The sequence below is a fragment of the Capra hircus genome, chromosome 2 (genome assembly GCF_001704415.2).
Source record: "Capra hircus breed San Clemente chromosome 2, ASM170441v1, whole genome shotgun sequence".
Classification (NCBI taxonomy): domain Eukaryota; kingdom Metazoa; phylum Chordata; class Mammalia; order Artiodactyla; family Bovidae; genus Capra; species Capra hircus.
The window spans coordinates 132119126-132131993 of NC_030809.1; the positions used below are offsets into that span (position 1 = coordinate 132119126).

General features: G+C 40.1%; 1 protein-coding gene across 1 annotated transcript in view; it reads left to right on the forward strand.

The window, feature by feature from the left end:
• UGGT1 (UDP-glucose glycoprotein glucosyltransferase 1) overlaps positions 1812–12868 on the forward strand; it is a 108982-nt gene continuing 97925 nt past the window's right edge. Inside the window, exons 1-3 of the mRNA XM_018065924.1 lie at positions 1812–2039; positions 6414–6549; positions 11072–11154. Coding sequence (XP_017921413.1) covers positions 1982–2039; positions 6414–6549; positions 11072–11154 — 277 coding nt within the window. The 5' untranslated portion in view covers positions 1812–1981. The remainder of the gene's footprint in view (positions 2040–6413; positions 6550–11071; positions 11155–12868) is intronic.

Sequence of the window (12868 nt, forward strand, 5' to 3'; positions counted from 1 at the left end):
GGCATAGACTTGGACTACTGTGATATTGAATGGTTTGCGTTGGAAACAAACAGAGGTCATTCTGTCATTTTTGAGATTGCATCCATGTACTGCATTTCGGACTCTTGTTGACTATGATGGCTCCTCCATTTCTTCTAAGGGATTCTTGCCCACAGTAGTAGGTATAACGGTCATCTGAGTTATATTCACCCATTCCAGTCCATTTTAGTTGCCGGTCCCTAAAATGTCGATGTTCACTCTTGCCATCTCGTGTTTGACCACTTCCACTTTGGCTTGTTTCATGGACCTAACATTCCAGGTTCCTATGCAATATTGCTCTTTACAGCATCAGAATTTACCTCCATCAGCAGTCACATCCACAACTGGGTGTTGTTTTTGCTTTGGCTCCATTTCCTCATTCTTTCTGGAGTTAGTTCTCCACTGATCTCCAGTAGCATATAGGACACCTACCGACTTGGGGAGTTCCTCTTTCAGGCCCTGTTCATACTGTTCAGTTATAGTAGATGCTGATAAGACCAGTGGTTGCCAGGATTTCAGGGGAGAGGTGAAGCACAGGGGATTATTAGAAGGATGAAACTATTCTGCATGAAACTGCAATGATGATTATGTGTGCATTTGTGAAAACATGTAAGGTAGTACAACATCAAGAGTGAACTGTGATGTAAACTATGTACTTTAGTTAGTAATAATGTATTCGTATTATTTCCACAAACAATACTAACAGTTAGTGTTATGCTGTTAGTACAGCATACAACAGTTAGTATAGCATACAACAGTTAGCTGTATGCTATAACTAAGCAAGTATTGGTGTTCAGTTCAGTTATTCATGCAACAATAGCAGACAACCAAGTTAAAACAGAGTGAAAAACTAACTCTGTACTGTAGTTAAACAATTCATTTTTAATGAAATTATCACTTGAAGTGACTTTAAAATGCACAATGGAAAACTGCTAACACAAAGTCTCTCTGAAGAAATACATTTTGAAACAATCACTTCCATTCCTTAACTTTTTTTGAACTTCTTTTAGTCTAGGAAGGAACAGAAAACCCAACAGTCAGCTACAGTTCTTAAGTACAGGACAGACATATAGTTATCAGATTAAGGCAAGTGTTTTTTTACTACTTGTTCTGCCACTCTCAAGGGAAGGACTGTTTGTTCCATATAACCATCACTCAGTTAATATTTTACACTTTTTATTTAGGTACTTCCAAAAATATGTTTGGCTTTTTAGCTCACTTTATTAGTTAAAATGTATCCCCCAAAGACTTAACTCATTTCTGGGTGGCTAAAATGACCTGCCTAGTGTCATAATTCTAAAAGTATTTTACATAGTAATTTATATTTGCCAAAAAGTAATTCAAAGGACAAAGTAACCCTTGCAGATTAAGCTGCCACTGCCCATACAAAATAAGCAAAAACGTCTCATGAAATTAAAAACAAACAAACAAACAATTTTCTCTGCTCCCTGTAACGGAAGCTATCCAAGATAGTTTGAGATAAAGTCTAAGAAACTCAGAAACATTAAGTCGTTTGGTCCTTTACGGTGCAACAGTGCTTCTAGTGGACGAGTTTAAGGAAGTGGGTTCTACCCAGTCTCTTCATGTCGTAAAGCTTTTGTGTCTCAGTTGTCCCCTTACATGTTCACAAACCTCAAAGAACAGCGCCTCCGCAACCAAACTGAACCTCCGGTAGCAAGGAGACAGGCGGGACCTCTTCGGAAGTAAGATGGCAGTAGCGTGGCGCTCTGGGCGGCCCCGGCCACGACTCTGTAGCCGGAAGTCCTCCGGCGCTAGCCAGTAGGAAGCGGAAGTAAAGGGCGGTCGGCAGCTGGTCTCTCCTCTGCGAGGCCGGCTTGTGAGCAGAGCCGCGGGAAAGGCGCGTGTCGGCCGCTCACTGGTGCAGCTGCTGCCGCCTGCGCCGCTGCCCTGCCCCGCCCCGGCGTGGTCGCAGGTGCCGTCGCGGACAGAGCGCGGCCCTGGCATGGGCTGGAAAGGGGATGAGAGCGGCGCGTGTGCTGCAGCTGCAAGACCAGTGACAGGTACCCCTGGGGTTGGAGTGGGGAGGTCTCGCCAGCGGAGAGAGGGTCTGGGGAGCGAGGCCACCGTGTGTCTCGGTCACCTTGATCTTCCGATTCTTTTCTGACTCAGTTTCCCCTCCTGTGTCTCAGCCCTTCCTCTCTGTTCGAGTCCCTCTAGAAGTCCTTCAGTGTTTTCTGGGCAAATCCGGTTTCTGCGAGGGTGGCCGCGGACTCTCTTCATCGGTTTTGCGCCTTCATTGGAGAGCCTTGAAACCCGTGTGCCCAAGTGCAGACGGAGGTGGGGGACGTGTCCTAACACGAATTCAGACCAAGCTTGACCCCAACAAGGTTGAGAGCCAGCGGTTTGCAGGACTCCGGTGGGAAAAGGATGGATCTTTGTATAGATTTATGTTTTCCCTACAGTGAATTCGGGTGGTGAATTTTGTTTACCGTTTTCGTTTGTTTCAAGGATCTGTTGACTGGAAATTGGATGATCCGGTTTCACTTTTAGTGTGGGACCTGCCAGAAGAATAAGATCGCGCACATCGCCAATGAGTTACGGGCGCGAGCTCTTCAGCGTTCCTTGGCCAGAATCTCTAGATTGTTTAGCATTTTTTGCCAGATTTGAAAACTAGCATAGTTTGTTCATTTGAAGTCTTGGGGTCTTATGCCTTACTGTGTGCTAACTATTTTGAAAACATTCACCATGCACTTGGCCAGCCAGTTTTAGTGTGATGTTTGAAGACGTTTTAAATAGCTATATGATAGCAACATAAAAGTTGGGTTGATTGTAGCCTTTCCGTTTGACTTGGTTTTGATAAACTTAGCTGAAACTCATTTTTAATAAAGGAAATAAACATTACTTTCTACAGTAGGATAACTCCTTCACAGTGTGTGTTTAACTTGAGGGAACTAGATTGAACTATGGAGAAAATTCTAGGTATAAATGGATATTAATTTAATTATTGCAAAAGTAAATTTATTTCTCAAGAAGGGTGCTTCCTAATACTTTTCCTTGCTATTGTCATATATGTTGAAGCTCATCTATTAGCCTGAACCCTTCAAGTGTTTTTTTGAGTTCATTAGCTATTTTCTTCAGTTTAAAAATGGAAAAAGTTGGTGATGACTTAGAACGTTATGCCTTTTCTATTTTTCAAAAGTGATAAACACTTGCCATAATATAACTTTGATGAATATTTTAAATAAATGAGCAAGAGTGTCTTTAATTTACACTAAAGAAACCAGGCCACACGCTAGATCTTACAGATGAATCATTTGGGCCTGGAACTTACTAAAGACTTTTTAATTTATGCATCATGCCTTAAGTGTGATGCCTATAATCACGCAGTGCCACACTGAAGATTCTGCCAACTGTTAGTTTGCAGACTATTCCTCTTAATAAGCAACCTTGAAGGACTACTAGGGTCAGAGTGATATGGGATCTCGGCAAATGAAGGTATCCTCAAACAAAAGACCACTCAGAAAGGTTCTTATTTTGACTTCTGTGAACAGTCTTTTTGTCTGGTGTTACCTGTGGTATCAAGGATGTGGGGTTTGGGTGTGGGAAAGCTGTTCATTAATGTATGGCTTTCCTCCCTTTTCCATCTCTAATGATGCTCTGCTGCACCCCAAGAACTCTCTCTATGTCTTTGAAACAGGTCTAGGGGATCTCTGAGTGAGTCACGAAGCGTAGTTTTCATTTTCACCCTTCTTAAGTCCTAGGCTTTCTGAGCGCCCTTGCTTTTGGCGCCACATCCCTTTTTCTCCCAGTTCTTTTCATTCACCTGTTAATGAACAGAGTCTGTGTTTGTTTATGTTGAGGGCCTCCTGTGTCCCAGGCATTATGCTAGGCATGTGACTGTGACATAACTCCCTGCTCTTGAGGTGCTCACATTCTGTCCCCAGAGTCAGCCCCAGTATGGATCTGTCAGGCTGGTTGCTTGATCACACCCTTGGTTCCTTGGTTTCAAGGTGAAACCATACCTCTCTTGGCCATTTGGGACCCAAAGCCTCTGCCCCTAGAAATCCTTGAACTTGCCTTGGGTCTCATAATAAAGCCGTATGGTCAGTCTAGGTCTGGACATTAAGAACCCCTTCTTAAAGCCAGGGCAGAGAGCATGGTACTGTAGAACTTTTGAAAACAGGCAGGTGTAGGTTCCAAGAATTGCTATTTATTAGGCAAGTTACTTAGCCTCTCTGAATTCCCATTTTCTTATTTTTAAAGTGGGGGTAATAGTGTTTCACCCATCATGCAGCTTATTTATGGACTGTCTGCCGTTTGCCAGGCACTGCTGTTTACTGAGGTGAGCAGAGTGGAGCAGGCCTTGTGTGGACAGGCTGGGGAACATGCTGTTTGCAGAGCTCTTGGCAGTGGCGCAGTCCAGAGTGATTCCGCCTCTAGTAATTGCTCAGTAAATGTGAGTGTCTGCTCGGGTGGAGTGGGGAGGAGCCGCCTCCTCACTCTCTGCATGCAGTCTATCTGGGAGTACTGTTCAGTGGCATCCAGTTTCTCATCTGGAATCATCACTGTTGGGGGTGACCTATCTAGGTCCCTGCAGGAAAAATTGTGAACACAGCTGTAGCATTATCACTGCTTGAACATAGTTCGTATGCGCTGCCTCTGGTTTAGAAACTTACTGATTTTGGGGTAGGATTTTAAAAAGTTTTTGTTGGCACAGTGGTAAAGAATCTGCTTGCCAATGCAGGAGACGCGGGTTCAGTCCCTGGGTTGGGAAGATCCCCTTGAGGAGGAAATGGCAACCTGCTCCAGTATTCTTGCCTGGAAAAGTCCATGGACAGGGGAGCCTGGCAGGCGACAGTCCACAGGGTCACAGAGCTGGAAGCAACTGAGCAGGCAGGAACTATAGCTGATTTACAGTGCTGTGTTAGTCTTTGCTCTGCAGCAGAGTGTTTCTTTCCCCCTCTAGCCACAGAGCATACATTTCCAAGGAATGTTTTTGGGGCCTTGTAATAGTGCTGAGCTGTTATTCTATAGTTTAGAAGATAGTTTCTAGATTCTTTTCCTTATGACGTTTTGCTAGACGGGTTAGTTTTTGTGTAGTACTTGGCACATTACAAAGTGACTTTTGCTACAAAGTGACTTTTGTTACAAAGTGATTTCATGTTGCCTTCTCATCCCGGCAGATACTGTTATTCTTATTTTAGAGAGTGGGAGACTAAGGGTAAGGGCGGAGGAGTTATTAGGTAACACACTTGAGGTTAAACTGTTGGTAACTAGCAAACTCAGGAGTTGATCATAGGTCTCTATTACTAACCCATGTTTGTTCTATCAGGAGGAGCAGGTTTCTGAGGCTGCAGTCCATGAACCTCCCGGGGAGGGTGTCTGAGAGAGATGTTGAGTGGTCTGAAATTGTATGTAACAGTTTGGGTCCTTGCTTGCCCCCCTCTGCAGGAAATGTCAGTAACTTTTGCTACTTCGGGAGAAGAGCCTACATCATTTCCAGTTTCCTCTCCGTGCCCCCCACCTCCCCAACCCCCGCACCCTCCCAAGCCAGGACTTACCTGCTAGCAGGTTTCATTGTCAGAGGTCTGGTTTGGTTAGTCCTATCTTTATTAATGTTGATTTTTTAAAAAAATATCTGTTTATAAATGGGGCTTCCCTGGTGGCTGAGGGTAAAGAATCCACCTACGATGCAGAAGACAGGGGGTTCGATCCCTGAGTCAGGAAGATTCTCTGGAGAAGGAAATAGCAACCCACTTCAATATTCTTGCCTGGGAAATACTATGGATGGAGAGCCTGGCAGACTCCGCGGGGTCACAAGAGACAGACACAACTTAGCACCTGAACAACTACACGTTTATAAGTGGGACGTTCCTATTAATTTTTTTGTTTCCCAAGAAGCCAATAGTGCCTGAACTTCAGACTCTTTTAAAAGCAGCTTTTTGGGCTTCCCTGGTTGCTCAGTGGTGAAGAATTCGCCTGCCAATGTAGGAGACATGGGTTTGATTCCTGGTCTGGAGGATTCCACGTGCGATGCGGCAACTTAGCTGGCTCACCACAGCTGCTGAGTCTATGCTCTAGAGCCCGGAACCACAACCACTGGCCCCGACGCTGCGACTGCTGAAGCCCACACGCCCTCGAGCCCTTGTTCCACAGCAGGAGAAGCCTACTCAACGAGAGGCTAACATCTCTGGTTGGCATAGGCACCAGGAGATGAAGTGCAGCTTTTGTAGCAAAGAGTGTAATGAACTACACACCTTTAGTTGTGTGTCAGTAATCAACTAACATCTATTGACTATCTATAGATAGTGTGTGCTGTTGTATTTTGGAAACATTTTTATTTCTGTCACAGTCATGTTATTTTTTGTCTCTAAGTATTAAGATTCAGGTTGAAACATTGCCTTGTAGAAAAATCTTTTTTTTCCCCTTTCTAGGACTTTGCTGTAAAATGGGCCTTCTGACTATGCTTATTGGACTATGGCTGTTTTCCTCAGTTAAGGCAGATTCAAAAGCCATTACGACCTCTCTTACAACAAAATGGTTTTCCACTCCACTGTTATTAGAAGCCAGGTAAGAAGACATGTTTTTTCCTTTCCACATGTTTAAGTGAGAATGTGGGCTCTGCCAGTGAATATTTGGGAGCTTTTAGGGAGTGGGATTCTTATTATGCATTTAGTAAGAGCCCCATTCAGCGTGCACCATGCTGTGTACCCGCCACAGGCTGAGAGAACACGGATTCTGCCGGCAGGCTAGGACTGCACTGATGACAGAGATCCTTAGGGACTTCTTTAGACAGATACACGGAATTGGTTAAGTTATTATGGTGTCTTCCAGGAAGAGTGTAAATATGCTAATAAGGGAAGAGAGTGTTGTACTTAAAGGAAGATTTCTGTTTATTTGAACAGGGTGCTAAGGGGTGTTTAATACGAGAAAGAGAAGAAAGCTTGTTGAGGTGCAGGTGGAGGATATACCCCTCCTGAGAACTTGGAAGGAGACAGACCCCAGATAAAAGAGTGCAGGGGGGAGCTGAAAAAGTGGCCACATCTAATCTGATGTTAGCTTCTCCAAAATCAGGATGCAGTTAATCAAGTTGTTATCTGACAGTTAAAATTGGTAGCATCTTTCACTCTTAGCATTTTCTAAAACAATGATATGTCTTAAAGTTGACAGTTGTCTTTGGGCAGCATTTCCTGAAACATGCTGGACCCTAGTCTCCTACCCCATGTATCTCAGTACCATCTGGGGCTTCAGGAAACTCTGGAAGACAGGTTCTTGCCTGTTTGCCTTCTGCCGCATGCAGCCGTTTCTACTTCTGCTGTGTTCCGGGGTCTTGGTGCAGAAAATGAGTTTCAAAGGCCTAGGCCTTGAAGGGATTTAGAATGTAGTGAATATGCAGTAAGTCACACCAAGTTTCCCACCGTTACCTCTCAAACTAGAAGAGATTCTCTGGTCTGGGGAGTATGGAAGAAAATGAAACTTGAAGGAAACTTGACAACCCTTCAGTGAACCACAAGAAGGAGTTAGTAGACAGGTTGTAGAAACCATACGTATGTTTTTAGGGGAAAAGGGAAAACATGCATCTCAATTTCTCAGTAAAGAAGATTGCCCAAACTTGGGGGGAAAAAAAAAAAAGAAAATGTCTTCAAATTGATAAAGTAAAATATAGTCAATGATTTCTTGAAAAGTTTTATAAACCAAATATACTTTTTAGTAAATGGTTATTATATAAGTATAATCAGATACCTGTCTTTTAGTCAGTTTTTTTGTTTATAGAGGGAAGCTTATTTTTATTGTATCTCAAATAACATATAGCTAGGACCTATAGCGAATCTTTCTAAAGCATACATTTAGGTAGGTGAAAGATAAACATTTAGTAATTTCAGAATTTGATAGAGCTGGAAATTTGAACTGTTCATTAGATAACTTTGTGGTCTGTCTTTGTGGCCTTCAACTTAGAATTTTATCTTCTCACATCTTTCCTTAATCCCTAGAAAGGTGTGAACAAAGTGTTTGTTGTATTGATACTGAACCTCCTAAGAAGAGCCTCCTTTGTATTGAGGAGAGGCTGGAAGGAACATGACTTGCTGAGGAGCCTTCCAACTTTCTGCTGAACAGACTTTCTGCCGTCCCTTCTCCATGCCTCCCTCTCCTCAGCAGTTAAAGGGCAGCAGAAACAAACCCCAGGCCCTAAGAACCCCCATGCCCGCTCCACCAGACCCCACTGCTTATATGTCATAGTGATGTTACAATAACTAGATAGGGAAATAGGCCGAGCCCCTTGTTAGATCTTGGGTGTTTGTAGCAGTGACGTGTGAAGACATGTGAGGTCCGCGACTGCCTGGACTAGGACTCTTATAACTAACTGAATTTTTTTTCTTCCTTCTACTCATCTTATTTTGGATGATTTGTCTGATGTCAGTCTAAGTCATTGAGATTTACTGCTACTTTACAAATAAGTTTGTGTTGGTATCTGTAATAGATGTTTTAAGATATTCTGCTCAATATTCATAACTGGGTTACATCCCATTACTCTCACTTACACTAACAAACTTACTGGTGTTTGTATATTTTCTTAGAAGAGTCTTATGGCATATACTTATGGACTTTTGAGAAAGTATGCTCAAGTTGTCAGCCTTAATTAATCAGTTTTTTTCAGTTCTTTGAGCTCAGTGAAGTGAGTATTATAAACTATTTCCTTCACCCCAGTTTACCCATAACAAACATAGCCGCTTTTCATGATATCCTGGCCTATTGCCATTTGGGTTCACTATTTTAGTTTTCCTTTGTGGCTATTTACAGATAGTTTGCTAGGGTAATGGGATGAGTAGACAACTCAAAAATATGCTGTGCTTGTTTGGAACCACTCCATATTCACCTCCAGAGCTGGCTGAGGCCACCATCCTTCCCTCCCGCATCCACGGCAGACATTGATGGTGGGTCATAGCACGTCCATGGTGGGAGGCTGAAGGGTCAGATATTTCTCCATACATCAAGGCATGCAGTTAACACAGACATTTTGCTTTCCTTGCTTCTGGCCCTTAGGGACTGAAAATATTCCCGTGTGTATTTTTAGATTGGACCTGATGCTAATGAAGGGTTTGTAGCTTCTGATTGTCCATCAATATTTAATTGAAGTAGAGCCTTGAATATGTTTTGAGCAGCTATAGTTACTAACAGAAACATTGTATAAATAAAGTTCTGTTATTAAAATTGAAGCAATTATTTATTGAATGCATAAACATTATAATGGCCTGAGAATGCAGCTTGAAAGATTTGGGTGATTGAGACTGGAATGTAAATTCCAGATTTTTCTTTAACTACCTCTATGCCCTTAAGAAAGTTAATATATTTATAAGTGGAGAAAATGTTATATATGATGTGCTTTCTCTCTACCTGTCACCTAGTTGTAGCGATTGTCAACTCAAGTCCAATAACCATCGCTATCACCACCCTCCTACCTTCTCCCACTAAGACATTATAAAGCAAACCCCAGACATCGTAGAATTTCATCTGTAGAACTTGATTTTTTACTCAGTGGAATAGATATCAGAAGCTAAAAAACAGTTTAGAGCAAAAAGCAAACAAATTGAAGCATACTGTAAGCAAATGGCAGCATTCCTTTTAATAGTATCTTGTACTGTTCTTATCTTCCATGGGTTAGTTCAGTGGATCTGATAATTAATTTTCTTAAGACTGTTTGACACTTAGACATTGTAAGACATATTTATGCATTGGGGTGAGAAAGAATGGATGTTTATGTTTTCCTGTAATTATATGAAAGTATGTATTTATGTGCATATGGCCTTTGTAGGAGGGTCTTAGCTTAAGTGAACCCTTGTCTCACAACTAATGAGTGTATCACTTCTCCCCCTTCTGCTCACTGATCTTGTGAATGCTTCTTTAATTCATGAATTTAGCATTTAATTACACATTATAATCTGTTGCAAAGAGTCGGACACGACTGAGTGACTGAACTGAACTGAATCTGTCTTAATACCTGTAAGACATTAATAGACTGTAAGCTATTATAAGATGTGTGTGATGTTTGTGTCAGTTACTCGAAAGCCTAGAAAAATGCCACATTCAAGGAGGCACTAATTTAATACATTATTGTAATGGGTATTTTCAGAAACCTATTTTTAGAGAAGCTGTGCATTACCAGGAAATGTTTCTTATTTTTCCCATATTTCTGTGTCTAGCTGTGGAGTAGAGTGAGAGTTGTACATCCCAGTGTTGACAAGTAATGGGAAAGTCTTCCTTTGGCTAGGTAAGCTGAGATCCAGATCTGTAGTTTGCTCTAAGACAGGGAAAGACCACCACTACATTGGTATGGTTTGGAGGAGAAGATAACCGATTTACATGAATCATTCAATGAGTACCTGCTTTTTCTTCTTGGGATCTTAAAGGCCCTGAATGAAGGGAAGTGGAGAATAGCCATTATTTTATTTAGGTCGGTACAGTAAAGTCAAGGAAAAAATTAAGATGGCATTAAGTTCTGAGACCTGATTTTATTAAATCAGTGCTAACTTTAAAATTTGCTGGCCTTTAAAGTTTGGGTTTATGGATGTAGAAAGATTGCAGCATGCTGCCTTCAGTCTCCTAGAGATGCTTCCAGGGTTCATGTTTTCCTCAGGAGAGCCTTAGGCGAAACATATTGTTTTGTTCTTTGTAAGTCTTTCAGGAAATGAGTGAGCAGAACTAGTACTAGAATTATAAACTCCTAATTCTGCTTCCACTACTGACAGCATTTTCACAAATGAGATTTCATAACCTTTTTTTATATTGGGACTTCCCTGTTGTTACAACATTTCTATTATTCTAGGATTCTTAAGGAATACTTACGAAGCTATTAAGTGAATAAACTATGAAGCTAATTATTAATAGCTAATAAGCTAGTAAGATTTGCCTAAAATTAGGAAATATTTTTATTGAAATATATTACATATATTCATATATAATATATATTATCAAAACCAACCTTTGGACATTTGGAAACGTAAAAGCTTATTTTTACTCTCCTTAGTAATATAACTTATATTGGAAGATTTTTATTAAGTTGTTTTATTTCTGATATTTCCCCCTTTTCTCTCAGTGAGTTTTTAGCAGAAGACAGTCAAGAGAAATTTTGGGATTTTGTAGAAGCCAGTCAAAATATCGGATCATCAGATCATCACGGTAAAATAGAAGCAGATGCTTCTTTGGCTTTGGTGTCTGGGAATATATTAAAAATTTGGTCTCCTTCAGAGTATGGTGGCATGGCAATTAATGAAAAACATTTCTATCTTTAGTGAGTAGAATTGTCATGGCAGCCAGCAGAGCCAACACAAACTAGTAATTGTTTTTGAAAAAGTTTACAACTTTGGCAATAAAAATTGCCTTTGATTCCCCTTGCCTTGTGTTTTGTTCTTTTGTGTTCTTTTATTGAAAGTGCTATGTGATTATTTTGCAGAAGTCAAATTTATTTAGAATCATTTAGCATCTACATAATAACCATTAGATTTGATTCGCTTTCTTTTGTTATGAACTAATTACTCAACTGATCTGTTATCTGTTAAGTTTCTTCTCATTGAGTGCCATCCAAAATGTTTTCCATTATGCATGCCAACCACTCACAACTCGAGTGTCAAGGTGTCAAATTAATGTAAACTGTATACTTGTTTAGTTTTTGATGAGCTTTCACAAACGTTTTCTAATTCAGTGTAAACTATATAGAATATGGACATTAATACTCAAAGATGCTGACCCAGGAATAGCTAAAGCCTTGAATATTGCGTTGACAGGCATAAGTCCTTGTTGAAATGAAAGTGTGTACAAATTATAAATTTGTGACTGCTGTTAATGTTTGAATTGATTTTTAACTTTATGATTTAAAAAATTAGAGCATATTTAAAAAGTGAAGTCTAAATCTTGTTTGCAGTTTAAATATGTAAAAGTTTTGCACAAGCATCTGTAAGCTTTAGTTAAATAATTTAGAGTCAACTGGAATTGTTCAAGTAACCAAAAAAAAATATTTTAGTTTACAATTTTGTAAAACAAATTTATGAAAGTGGGTTTTATAGTGAAATTTGAACTCTGACATTTAAAATGAAAGTTCTTCAGTATAAATGCTAGTGTGTTTTTGGTTGAAGTTAGGAGAGTATGAATTCTTGGAAGTGACCATAAAGTATATTAAACACTTTATTTGAAATATTATTCATAGTCCTAACACCCAAAGATAGTCACTTTAAACACTCTGGCAACATTCCCTTGTGGCTCAGACGATAAAGCATCTGCCTACAATGCAGAAGACCTGGGTTCAATCCCTGGGTTGGGAAGATCTCCTGGAGAAGGAAATGGCAATCCACTCCAGTATTCTTGCTTGGAAAATCCCATGGATGGAGGAGCCTGGTAGGCTACAGTCCATGAGGTCGCAAAGAGTTGGACACAACTGAGTGACTTCACAAAACATTTTAAGACATTTCTTTCTGATCTCTTTTTCTACTTTGAAGGTGTTAATGTCACACAGAACGTTTTACATTTTGCTTTTTAAAATGTTAAATATTTTTCTTAAAATTTTCAAAAATATATAGTAGTAGTTTAAAAGTCAAAGCTTCACATACCTAAAACTATCATAATATTGTTAATCAACTATACTTCATTATAAAGTAAAATTTTAGAAGAAAAACCAAAGCTATATAAAAGGCTATACAGAGAAAAATCTTGTTCCTTCTGTTTCTCTTGGCTTTTTATAACCACTTAAAATTAATTTGTTTAGCCTTCAGTATTTTTTTGTTCTTCTTCTTCTTTTTTTTTTTTTTTTTACAACTATTGAGTTGACCAAAAATTCGTTCAGGTTTTTCCATATTATTTTATAGGAAAACCTGAATAATCTTTTTGGCCAATCCAATAC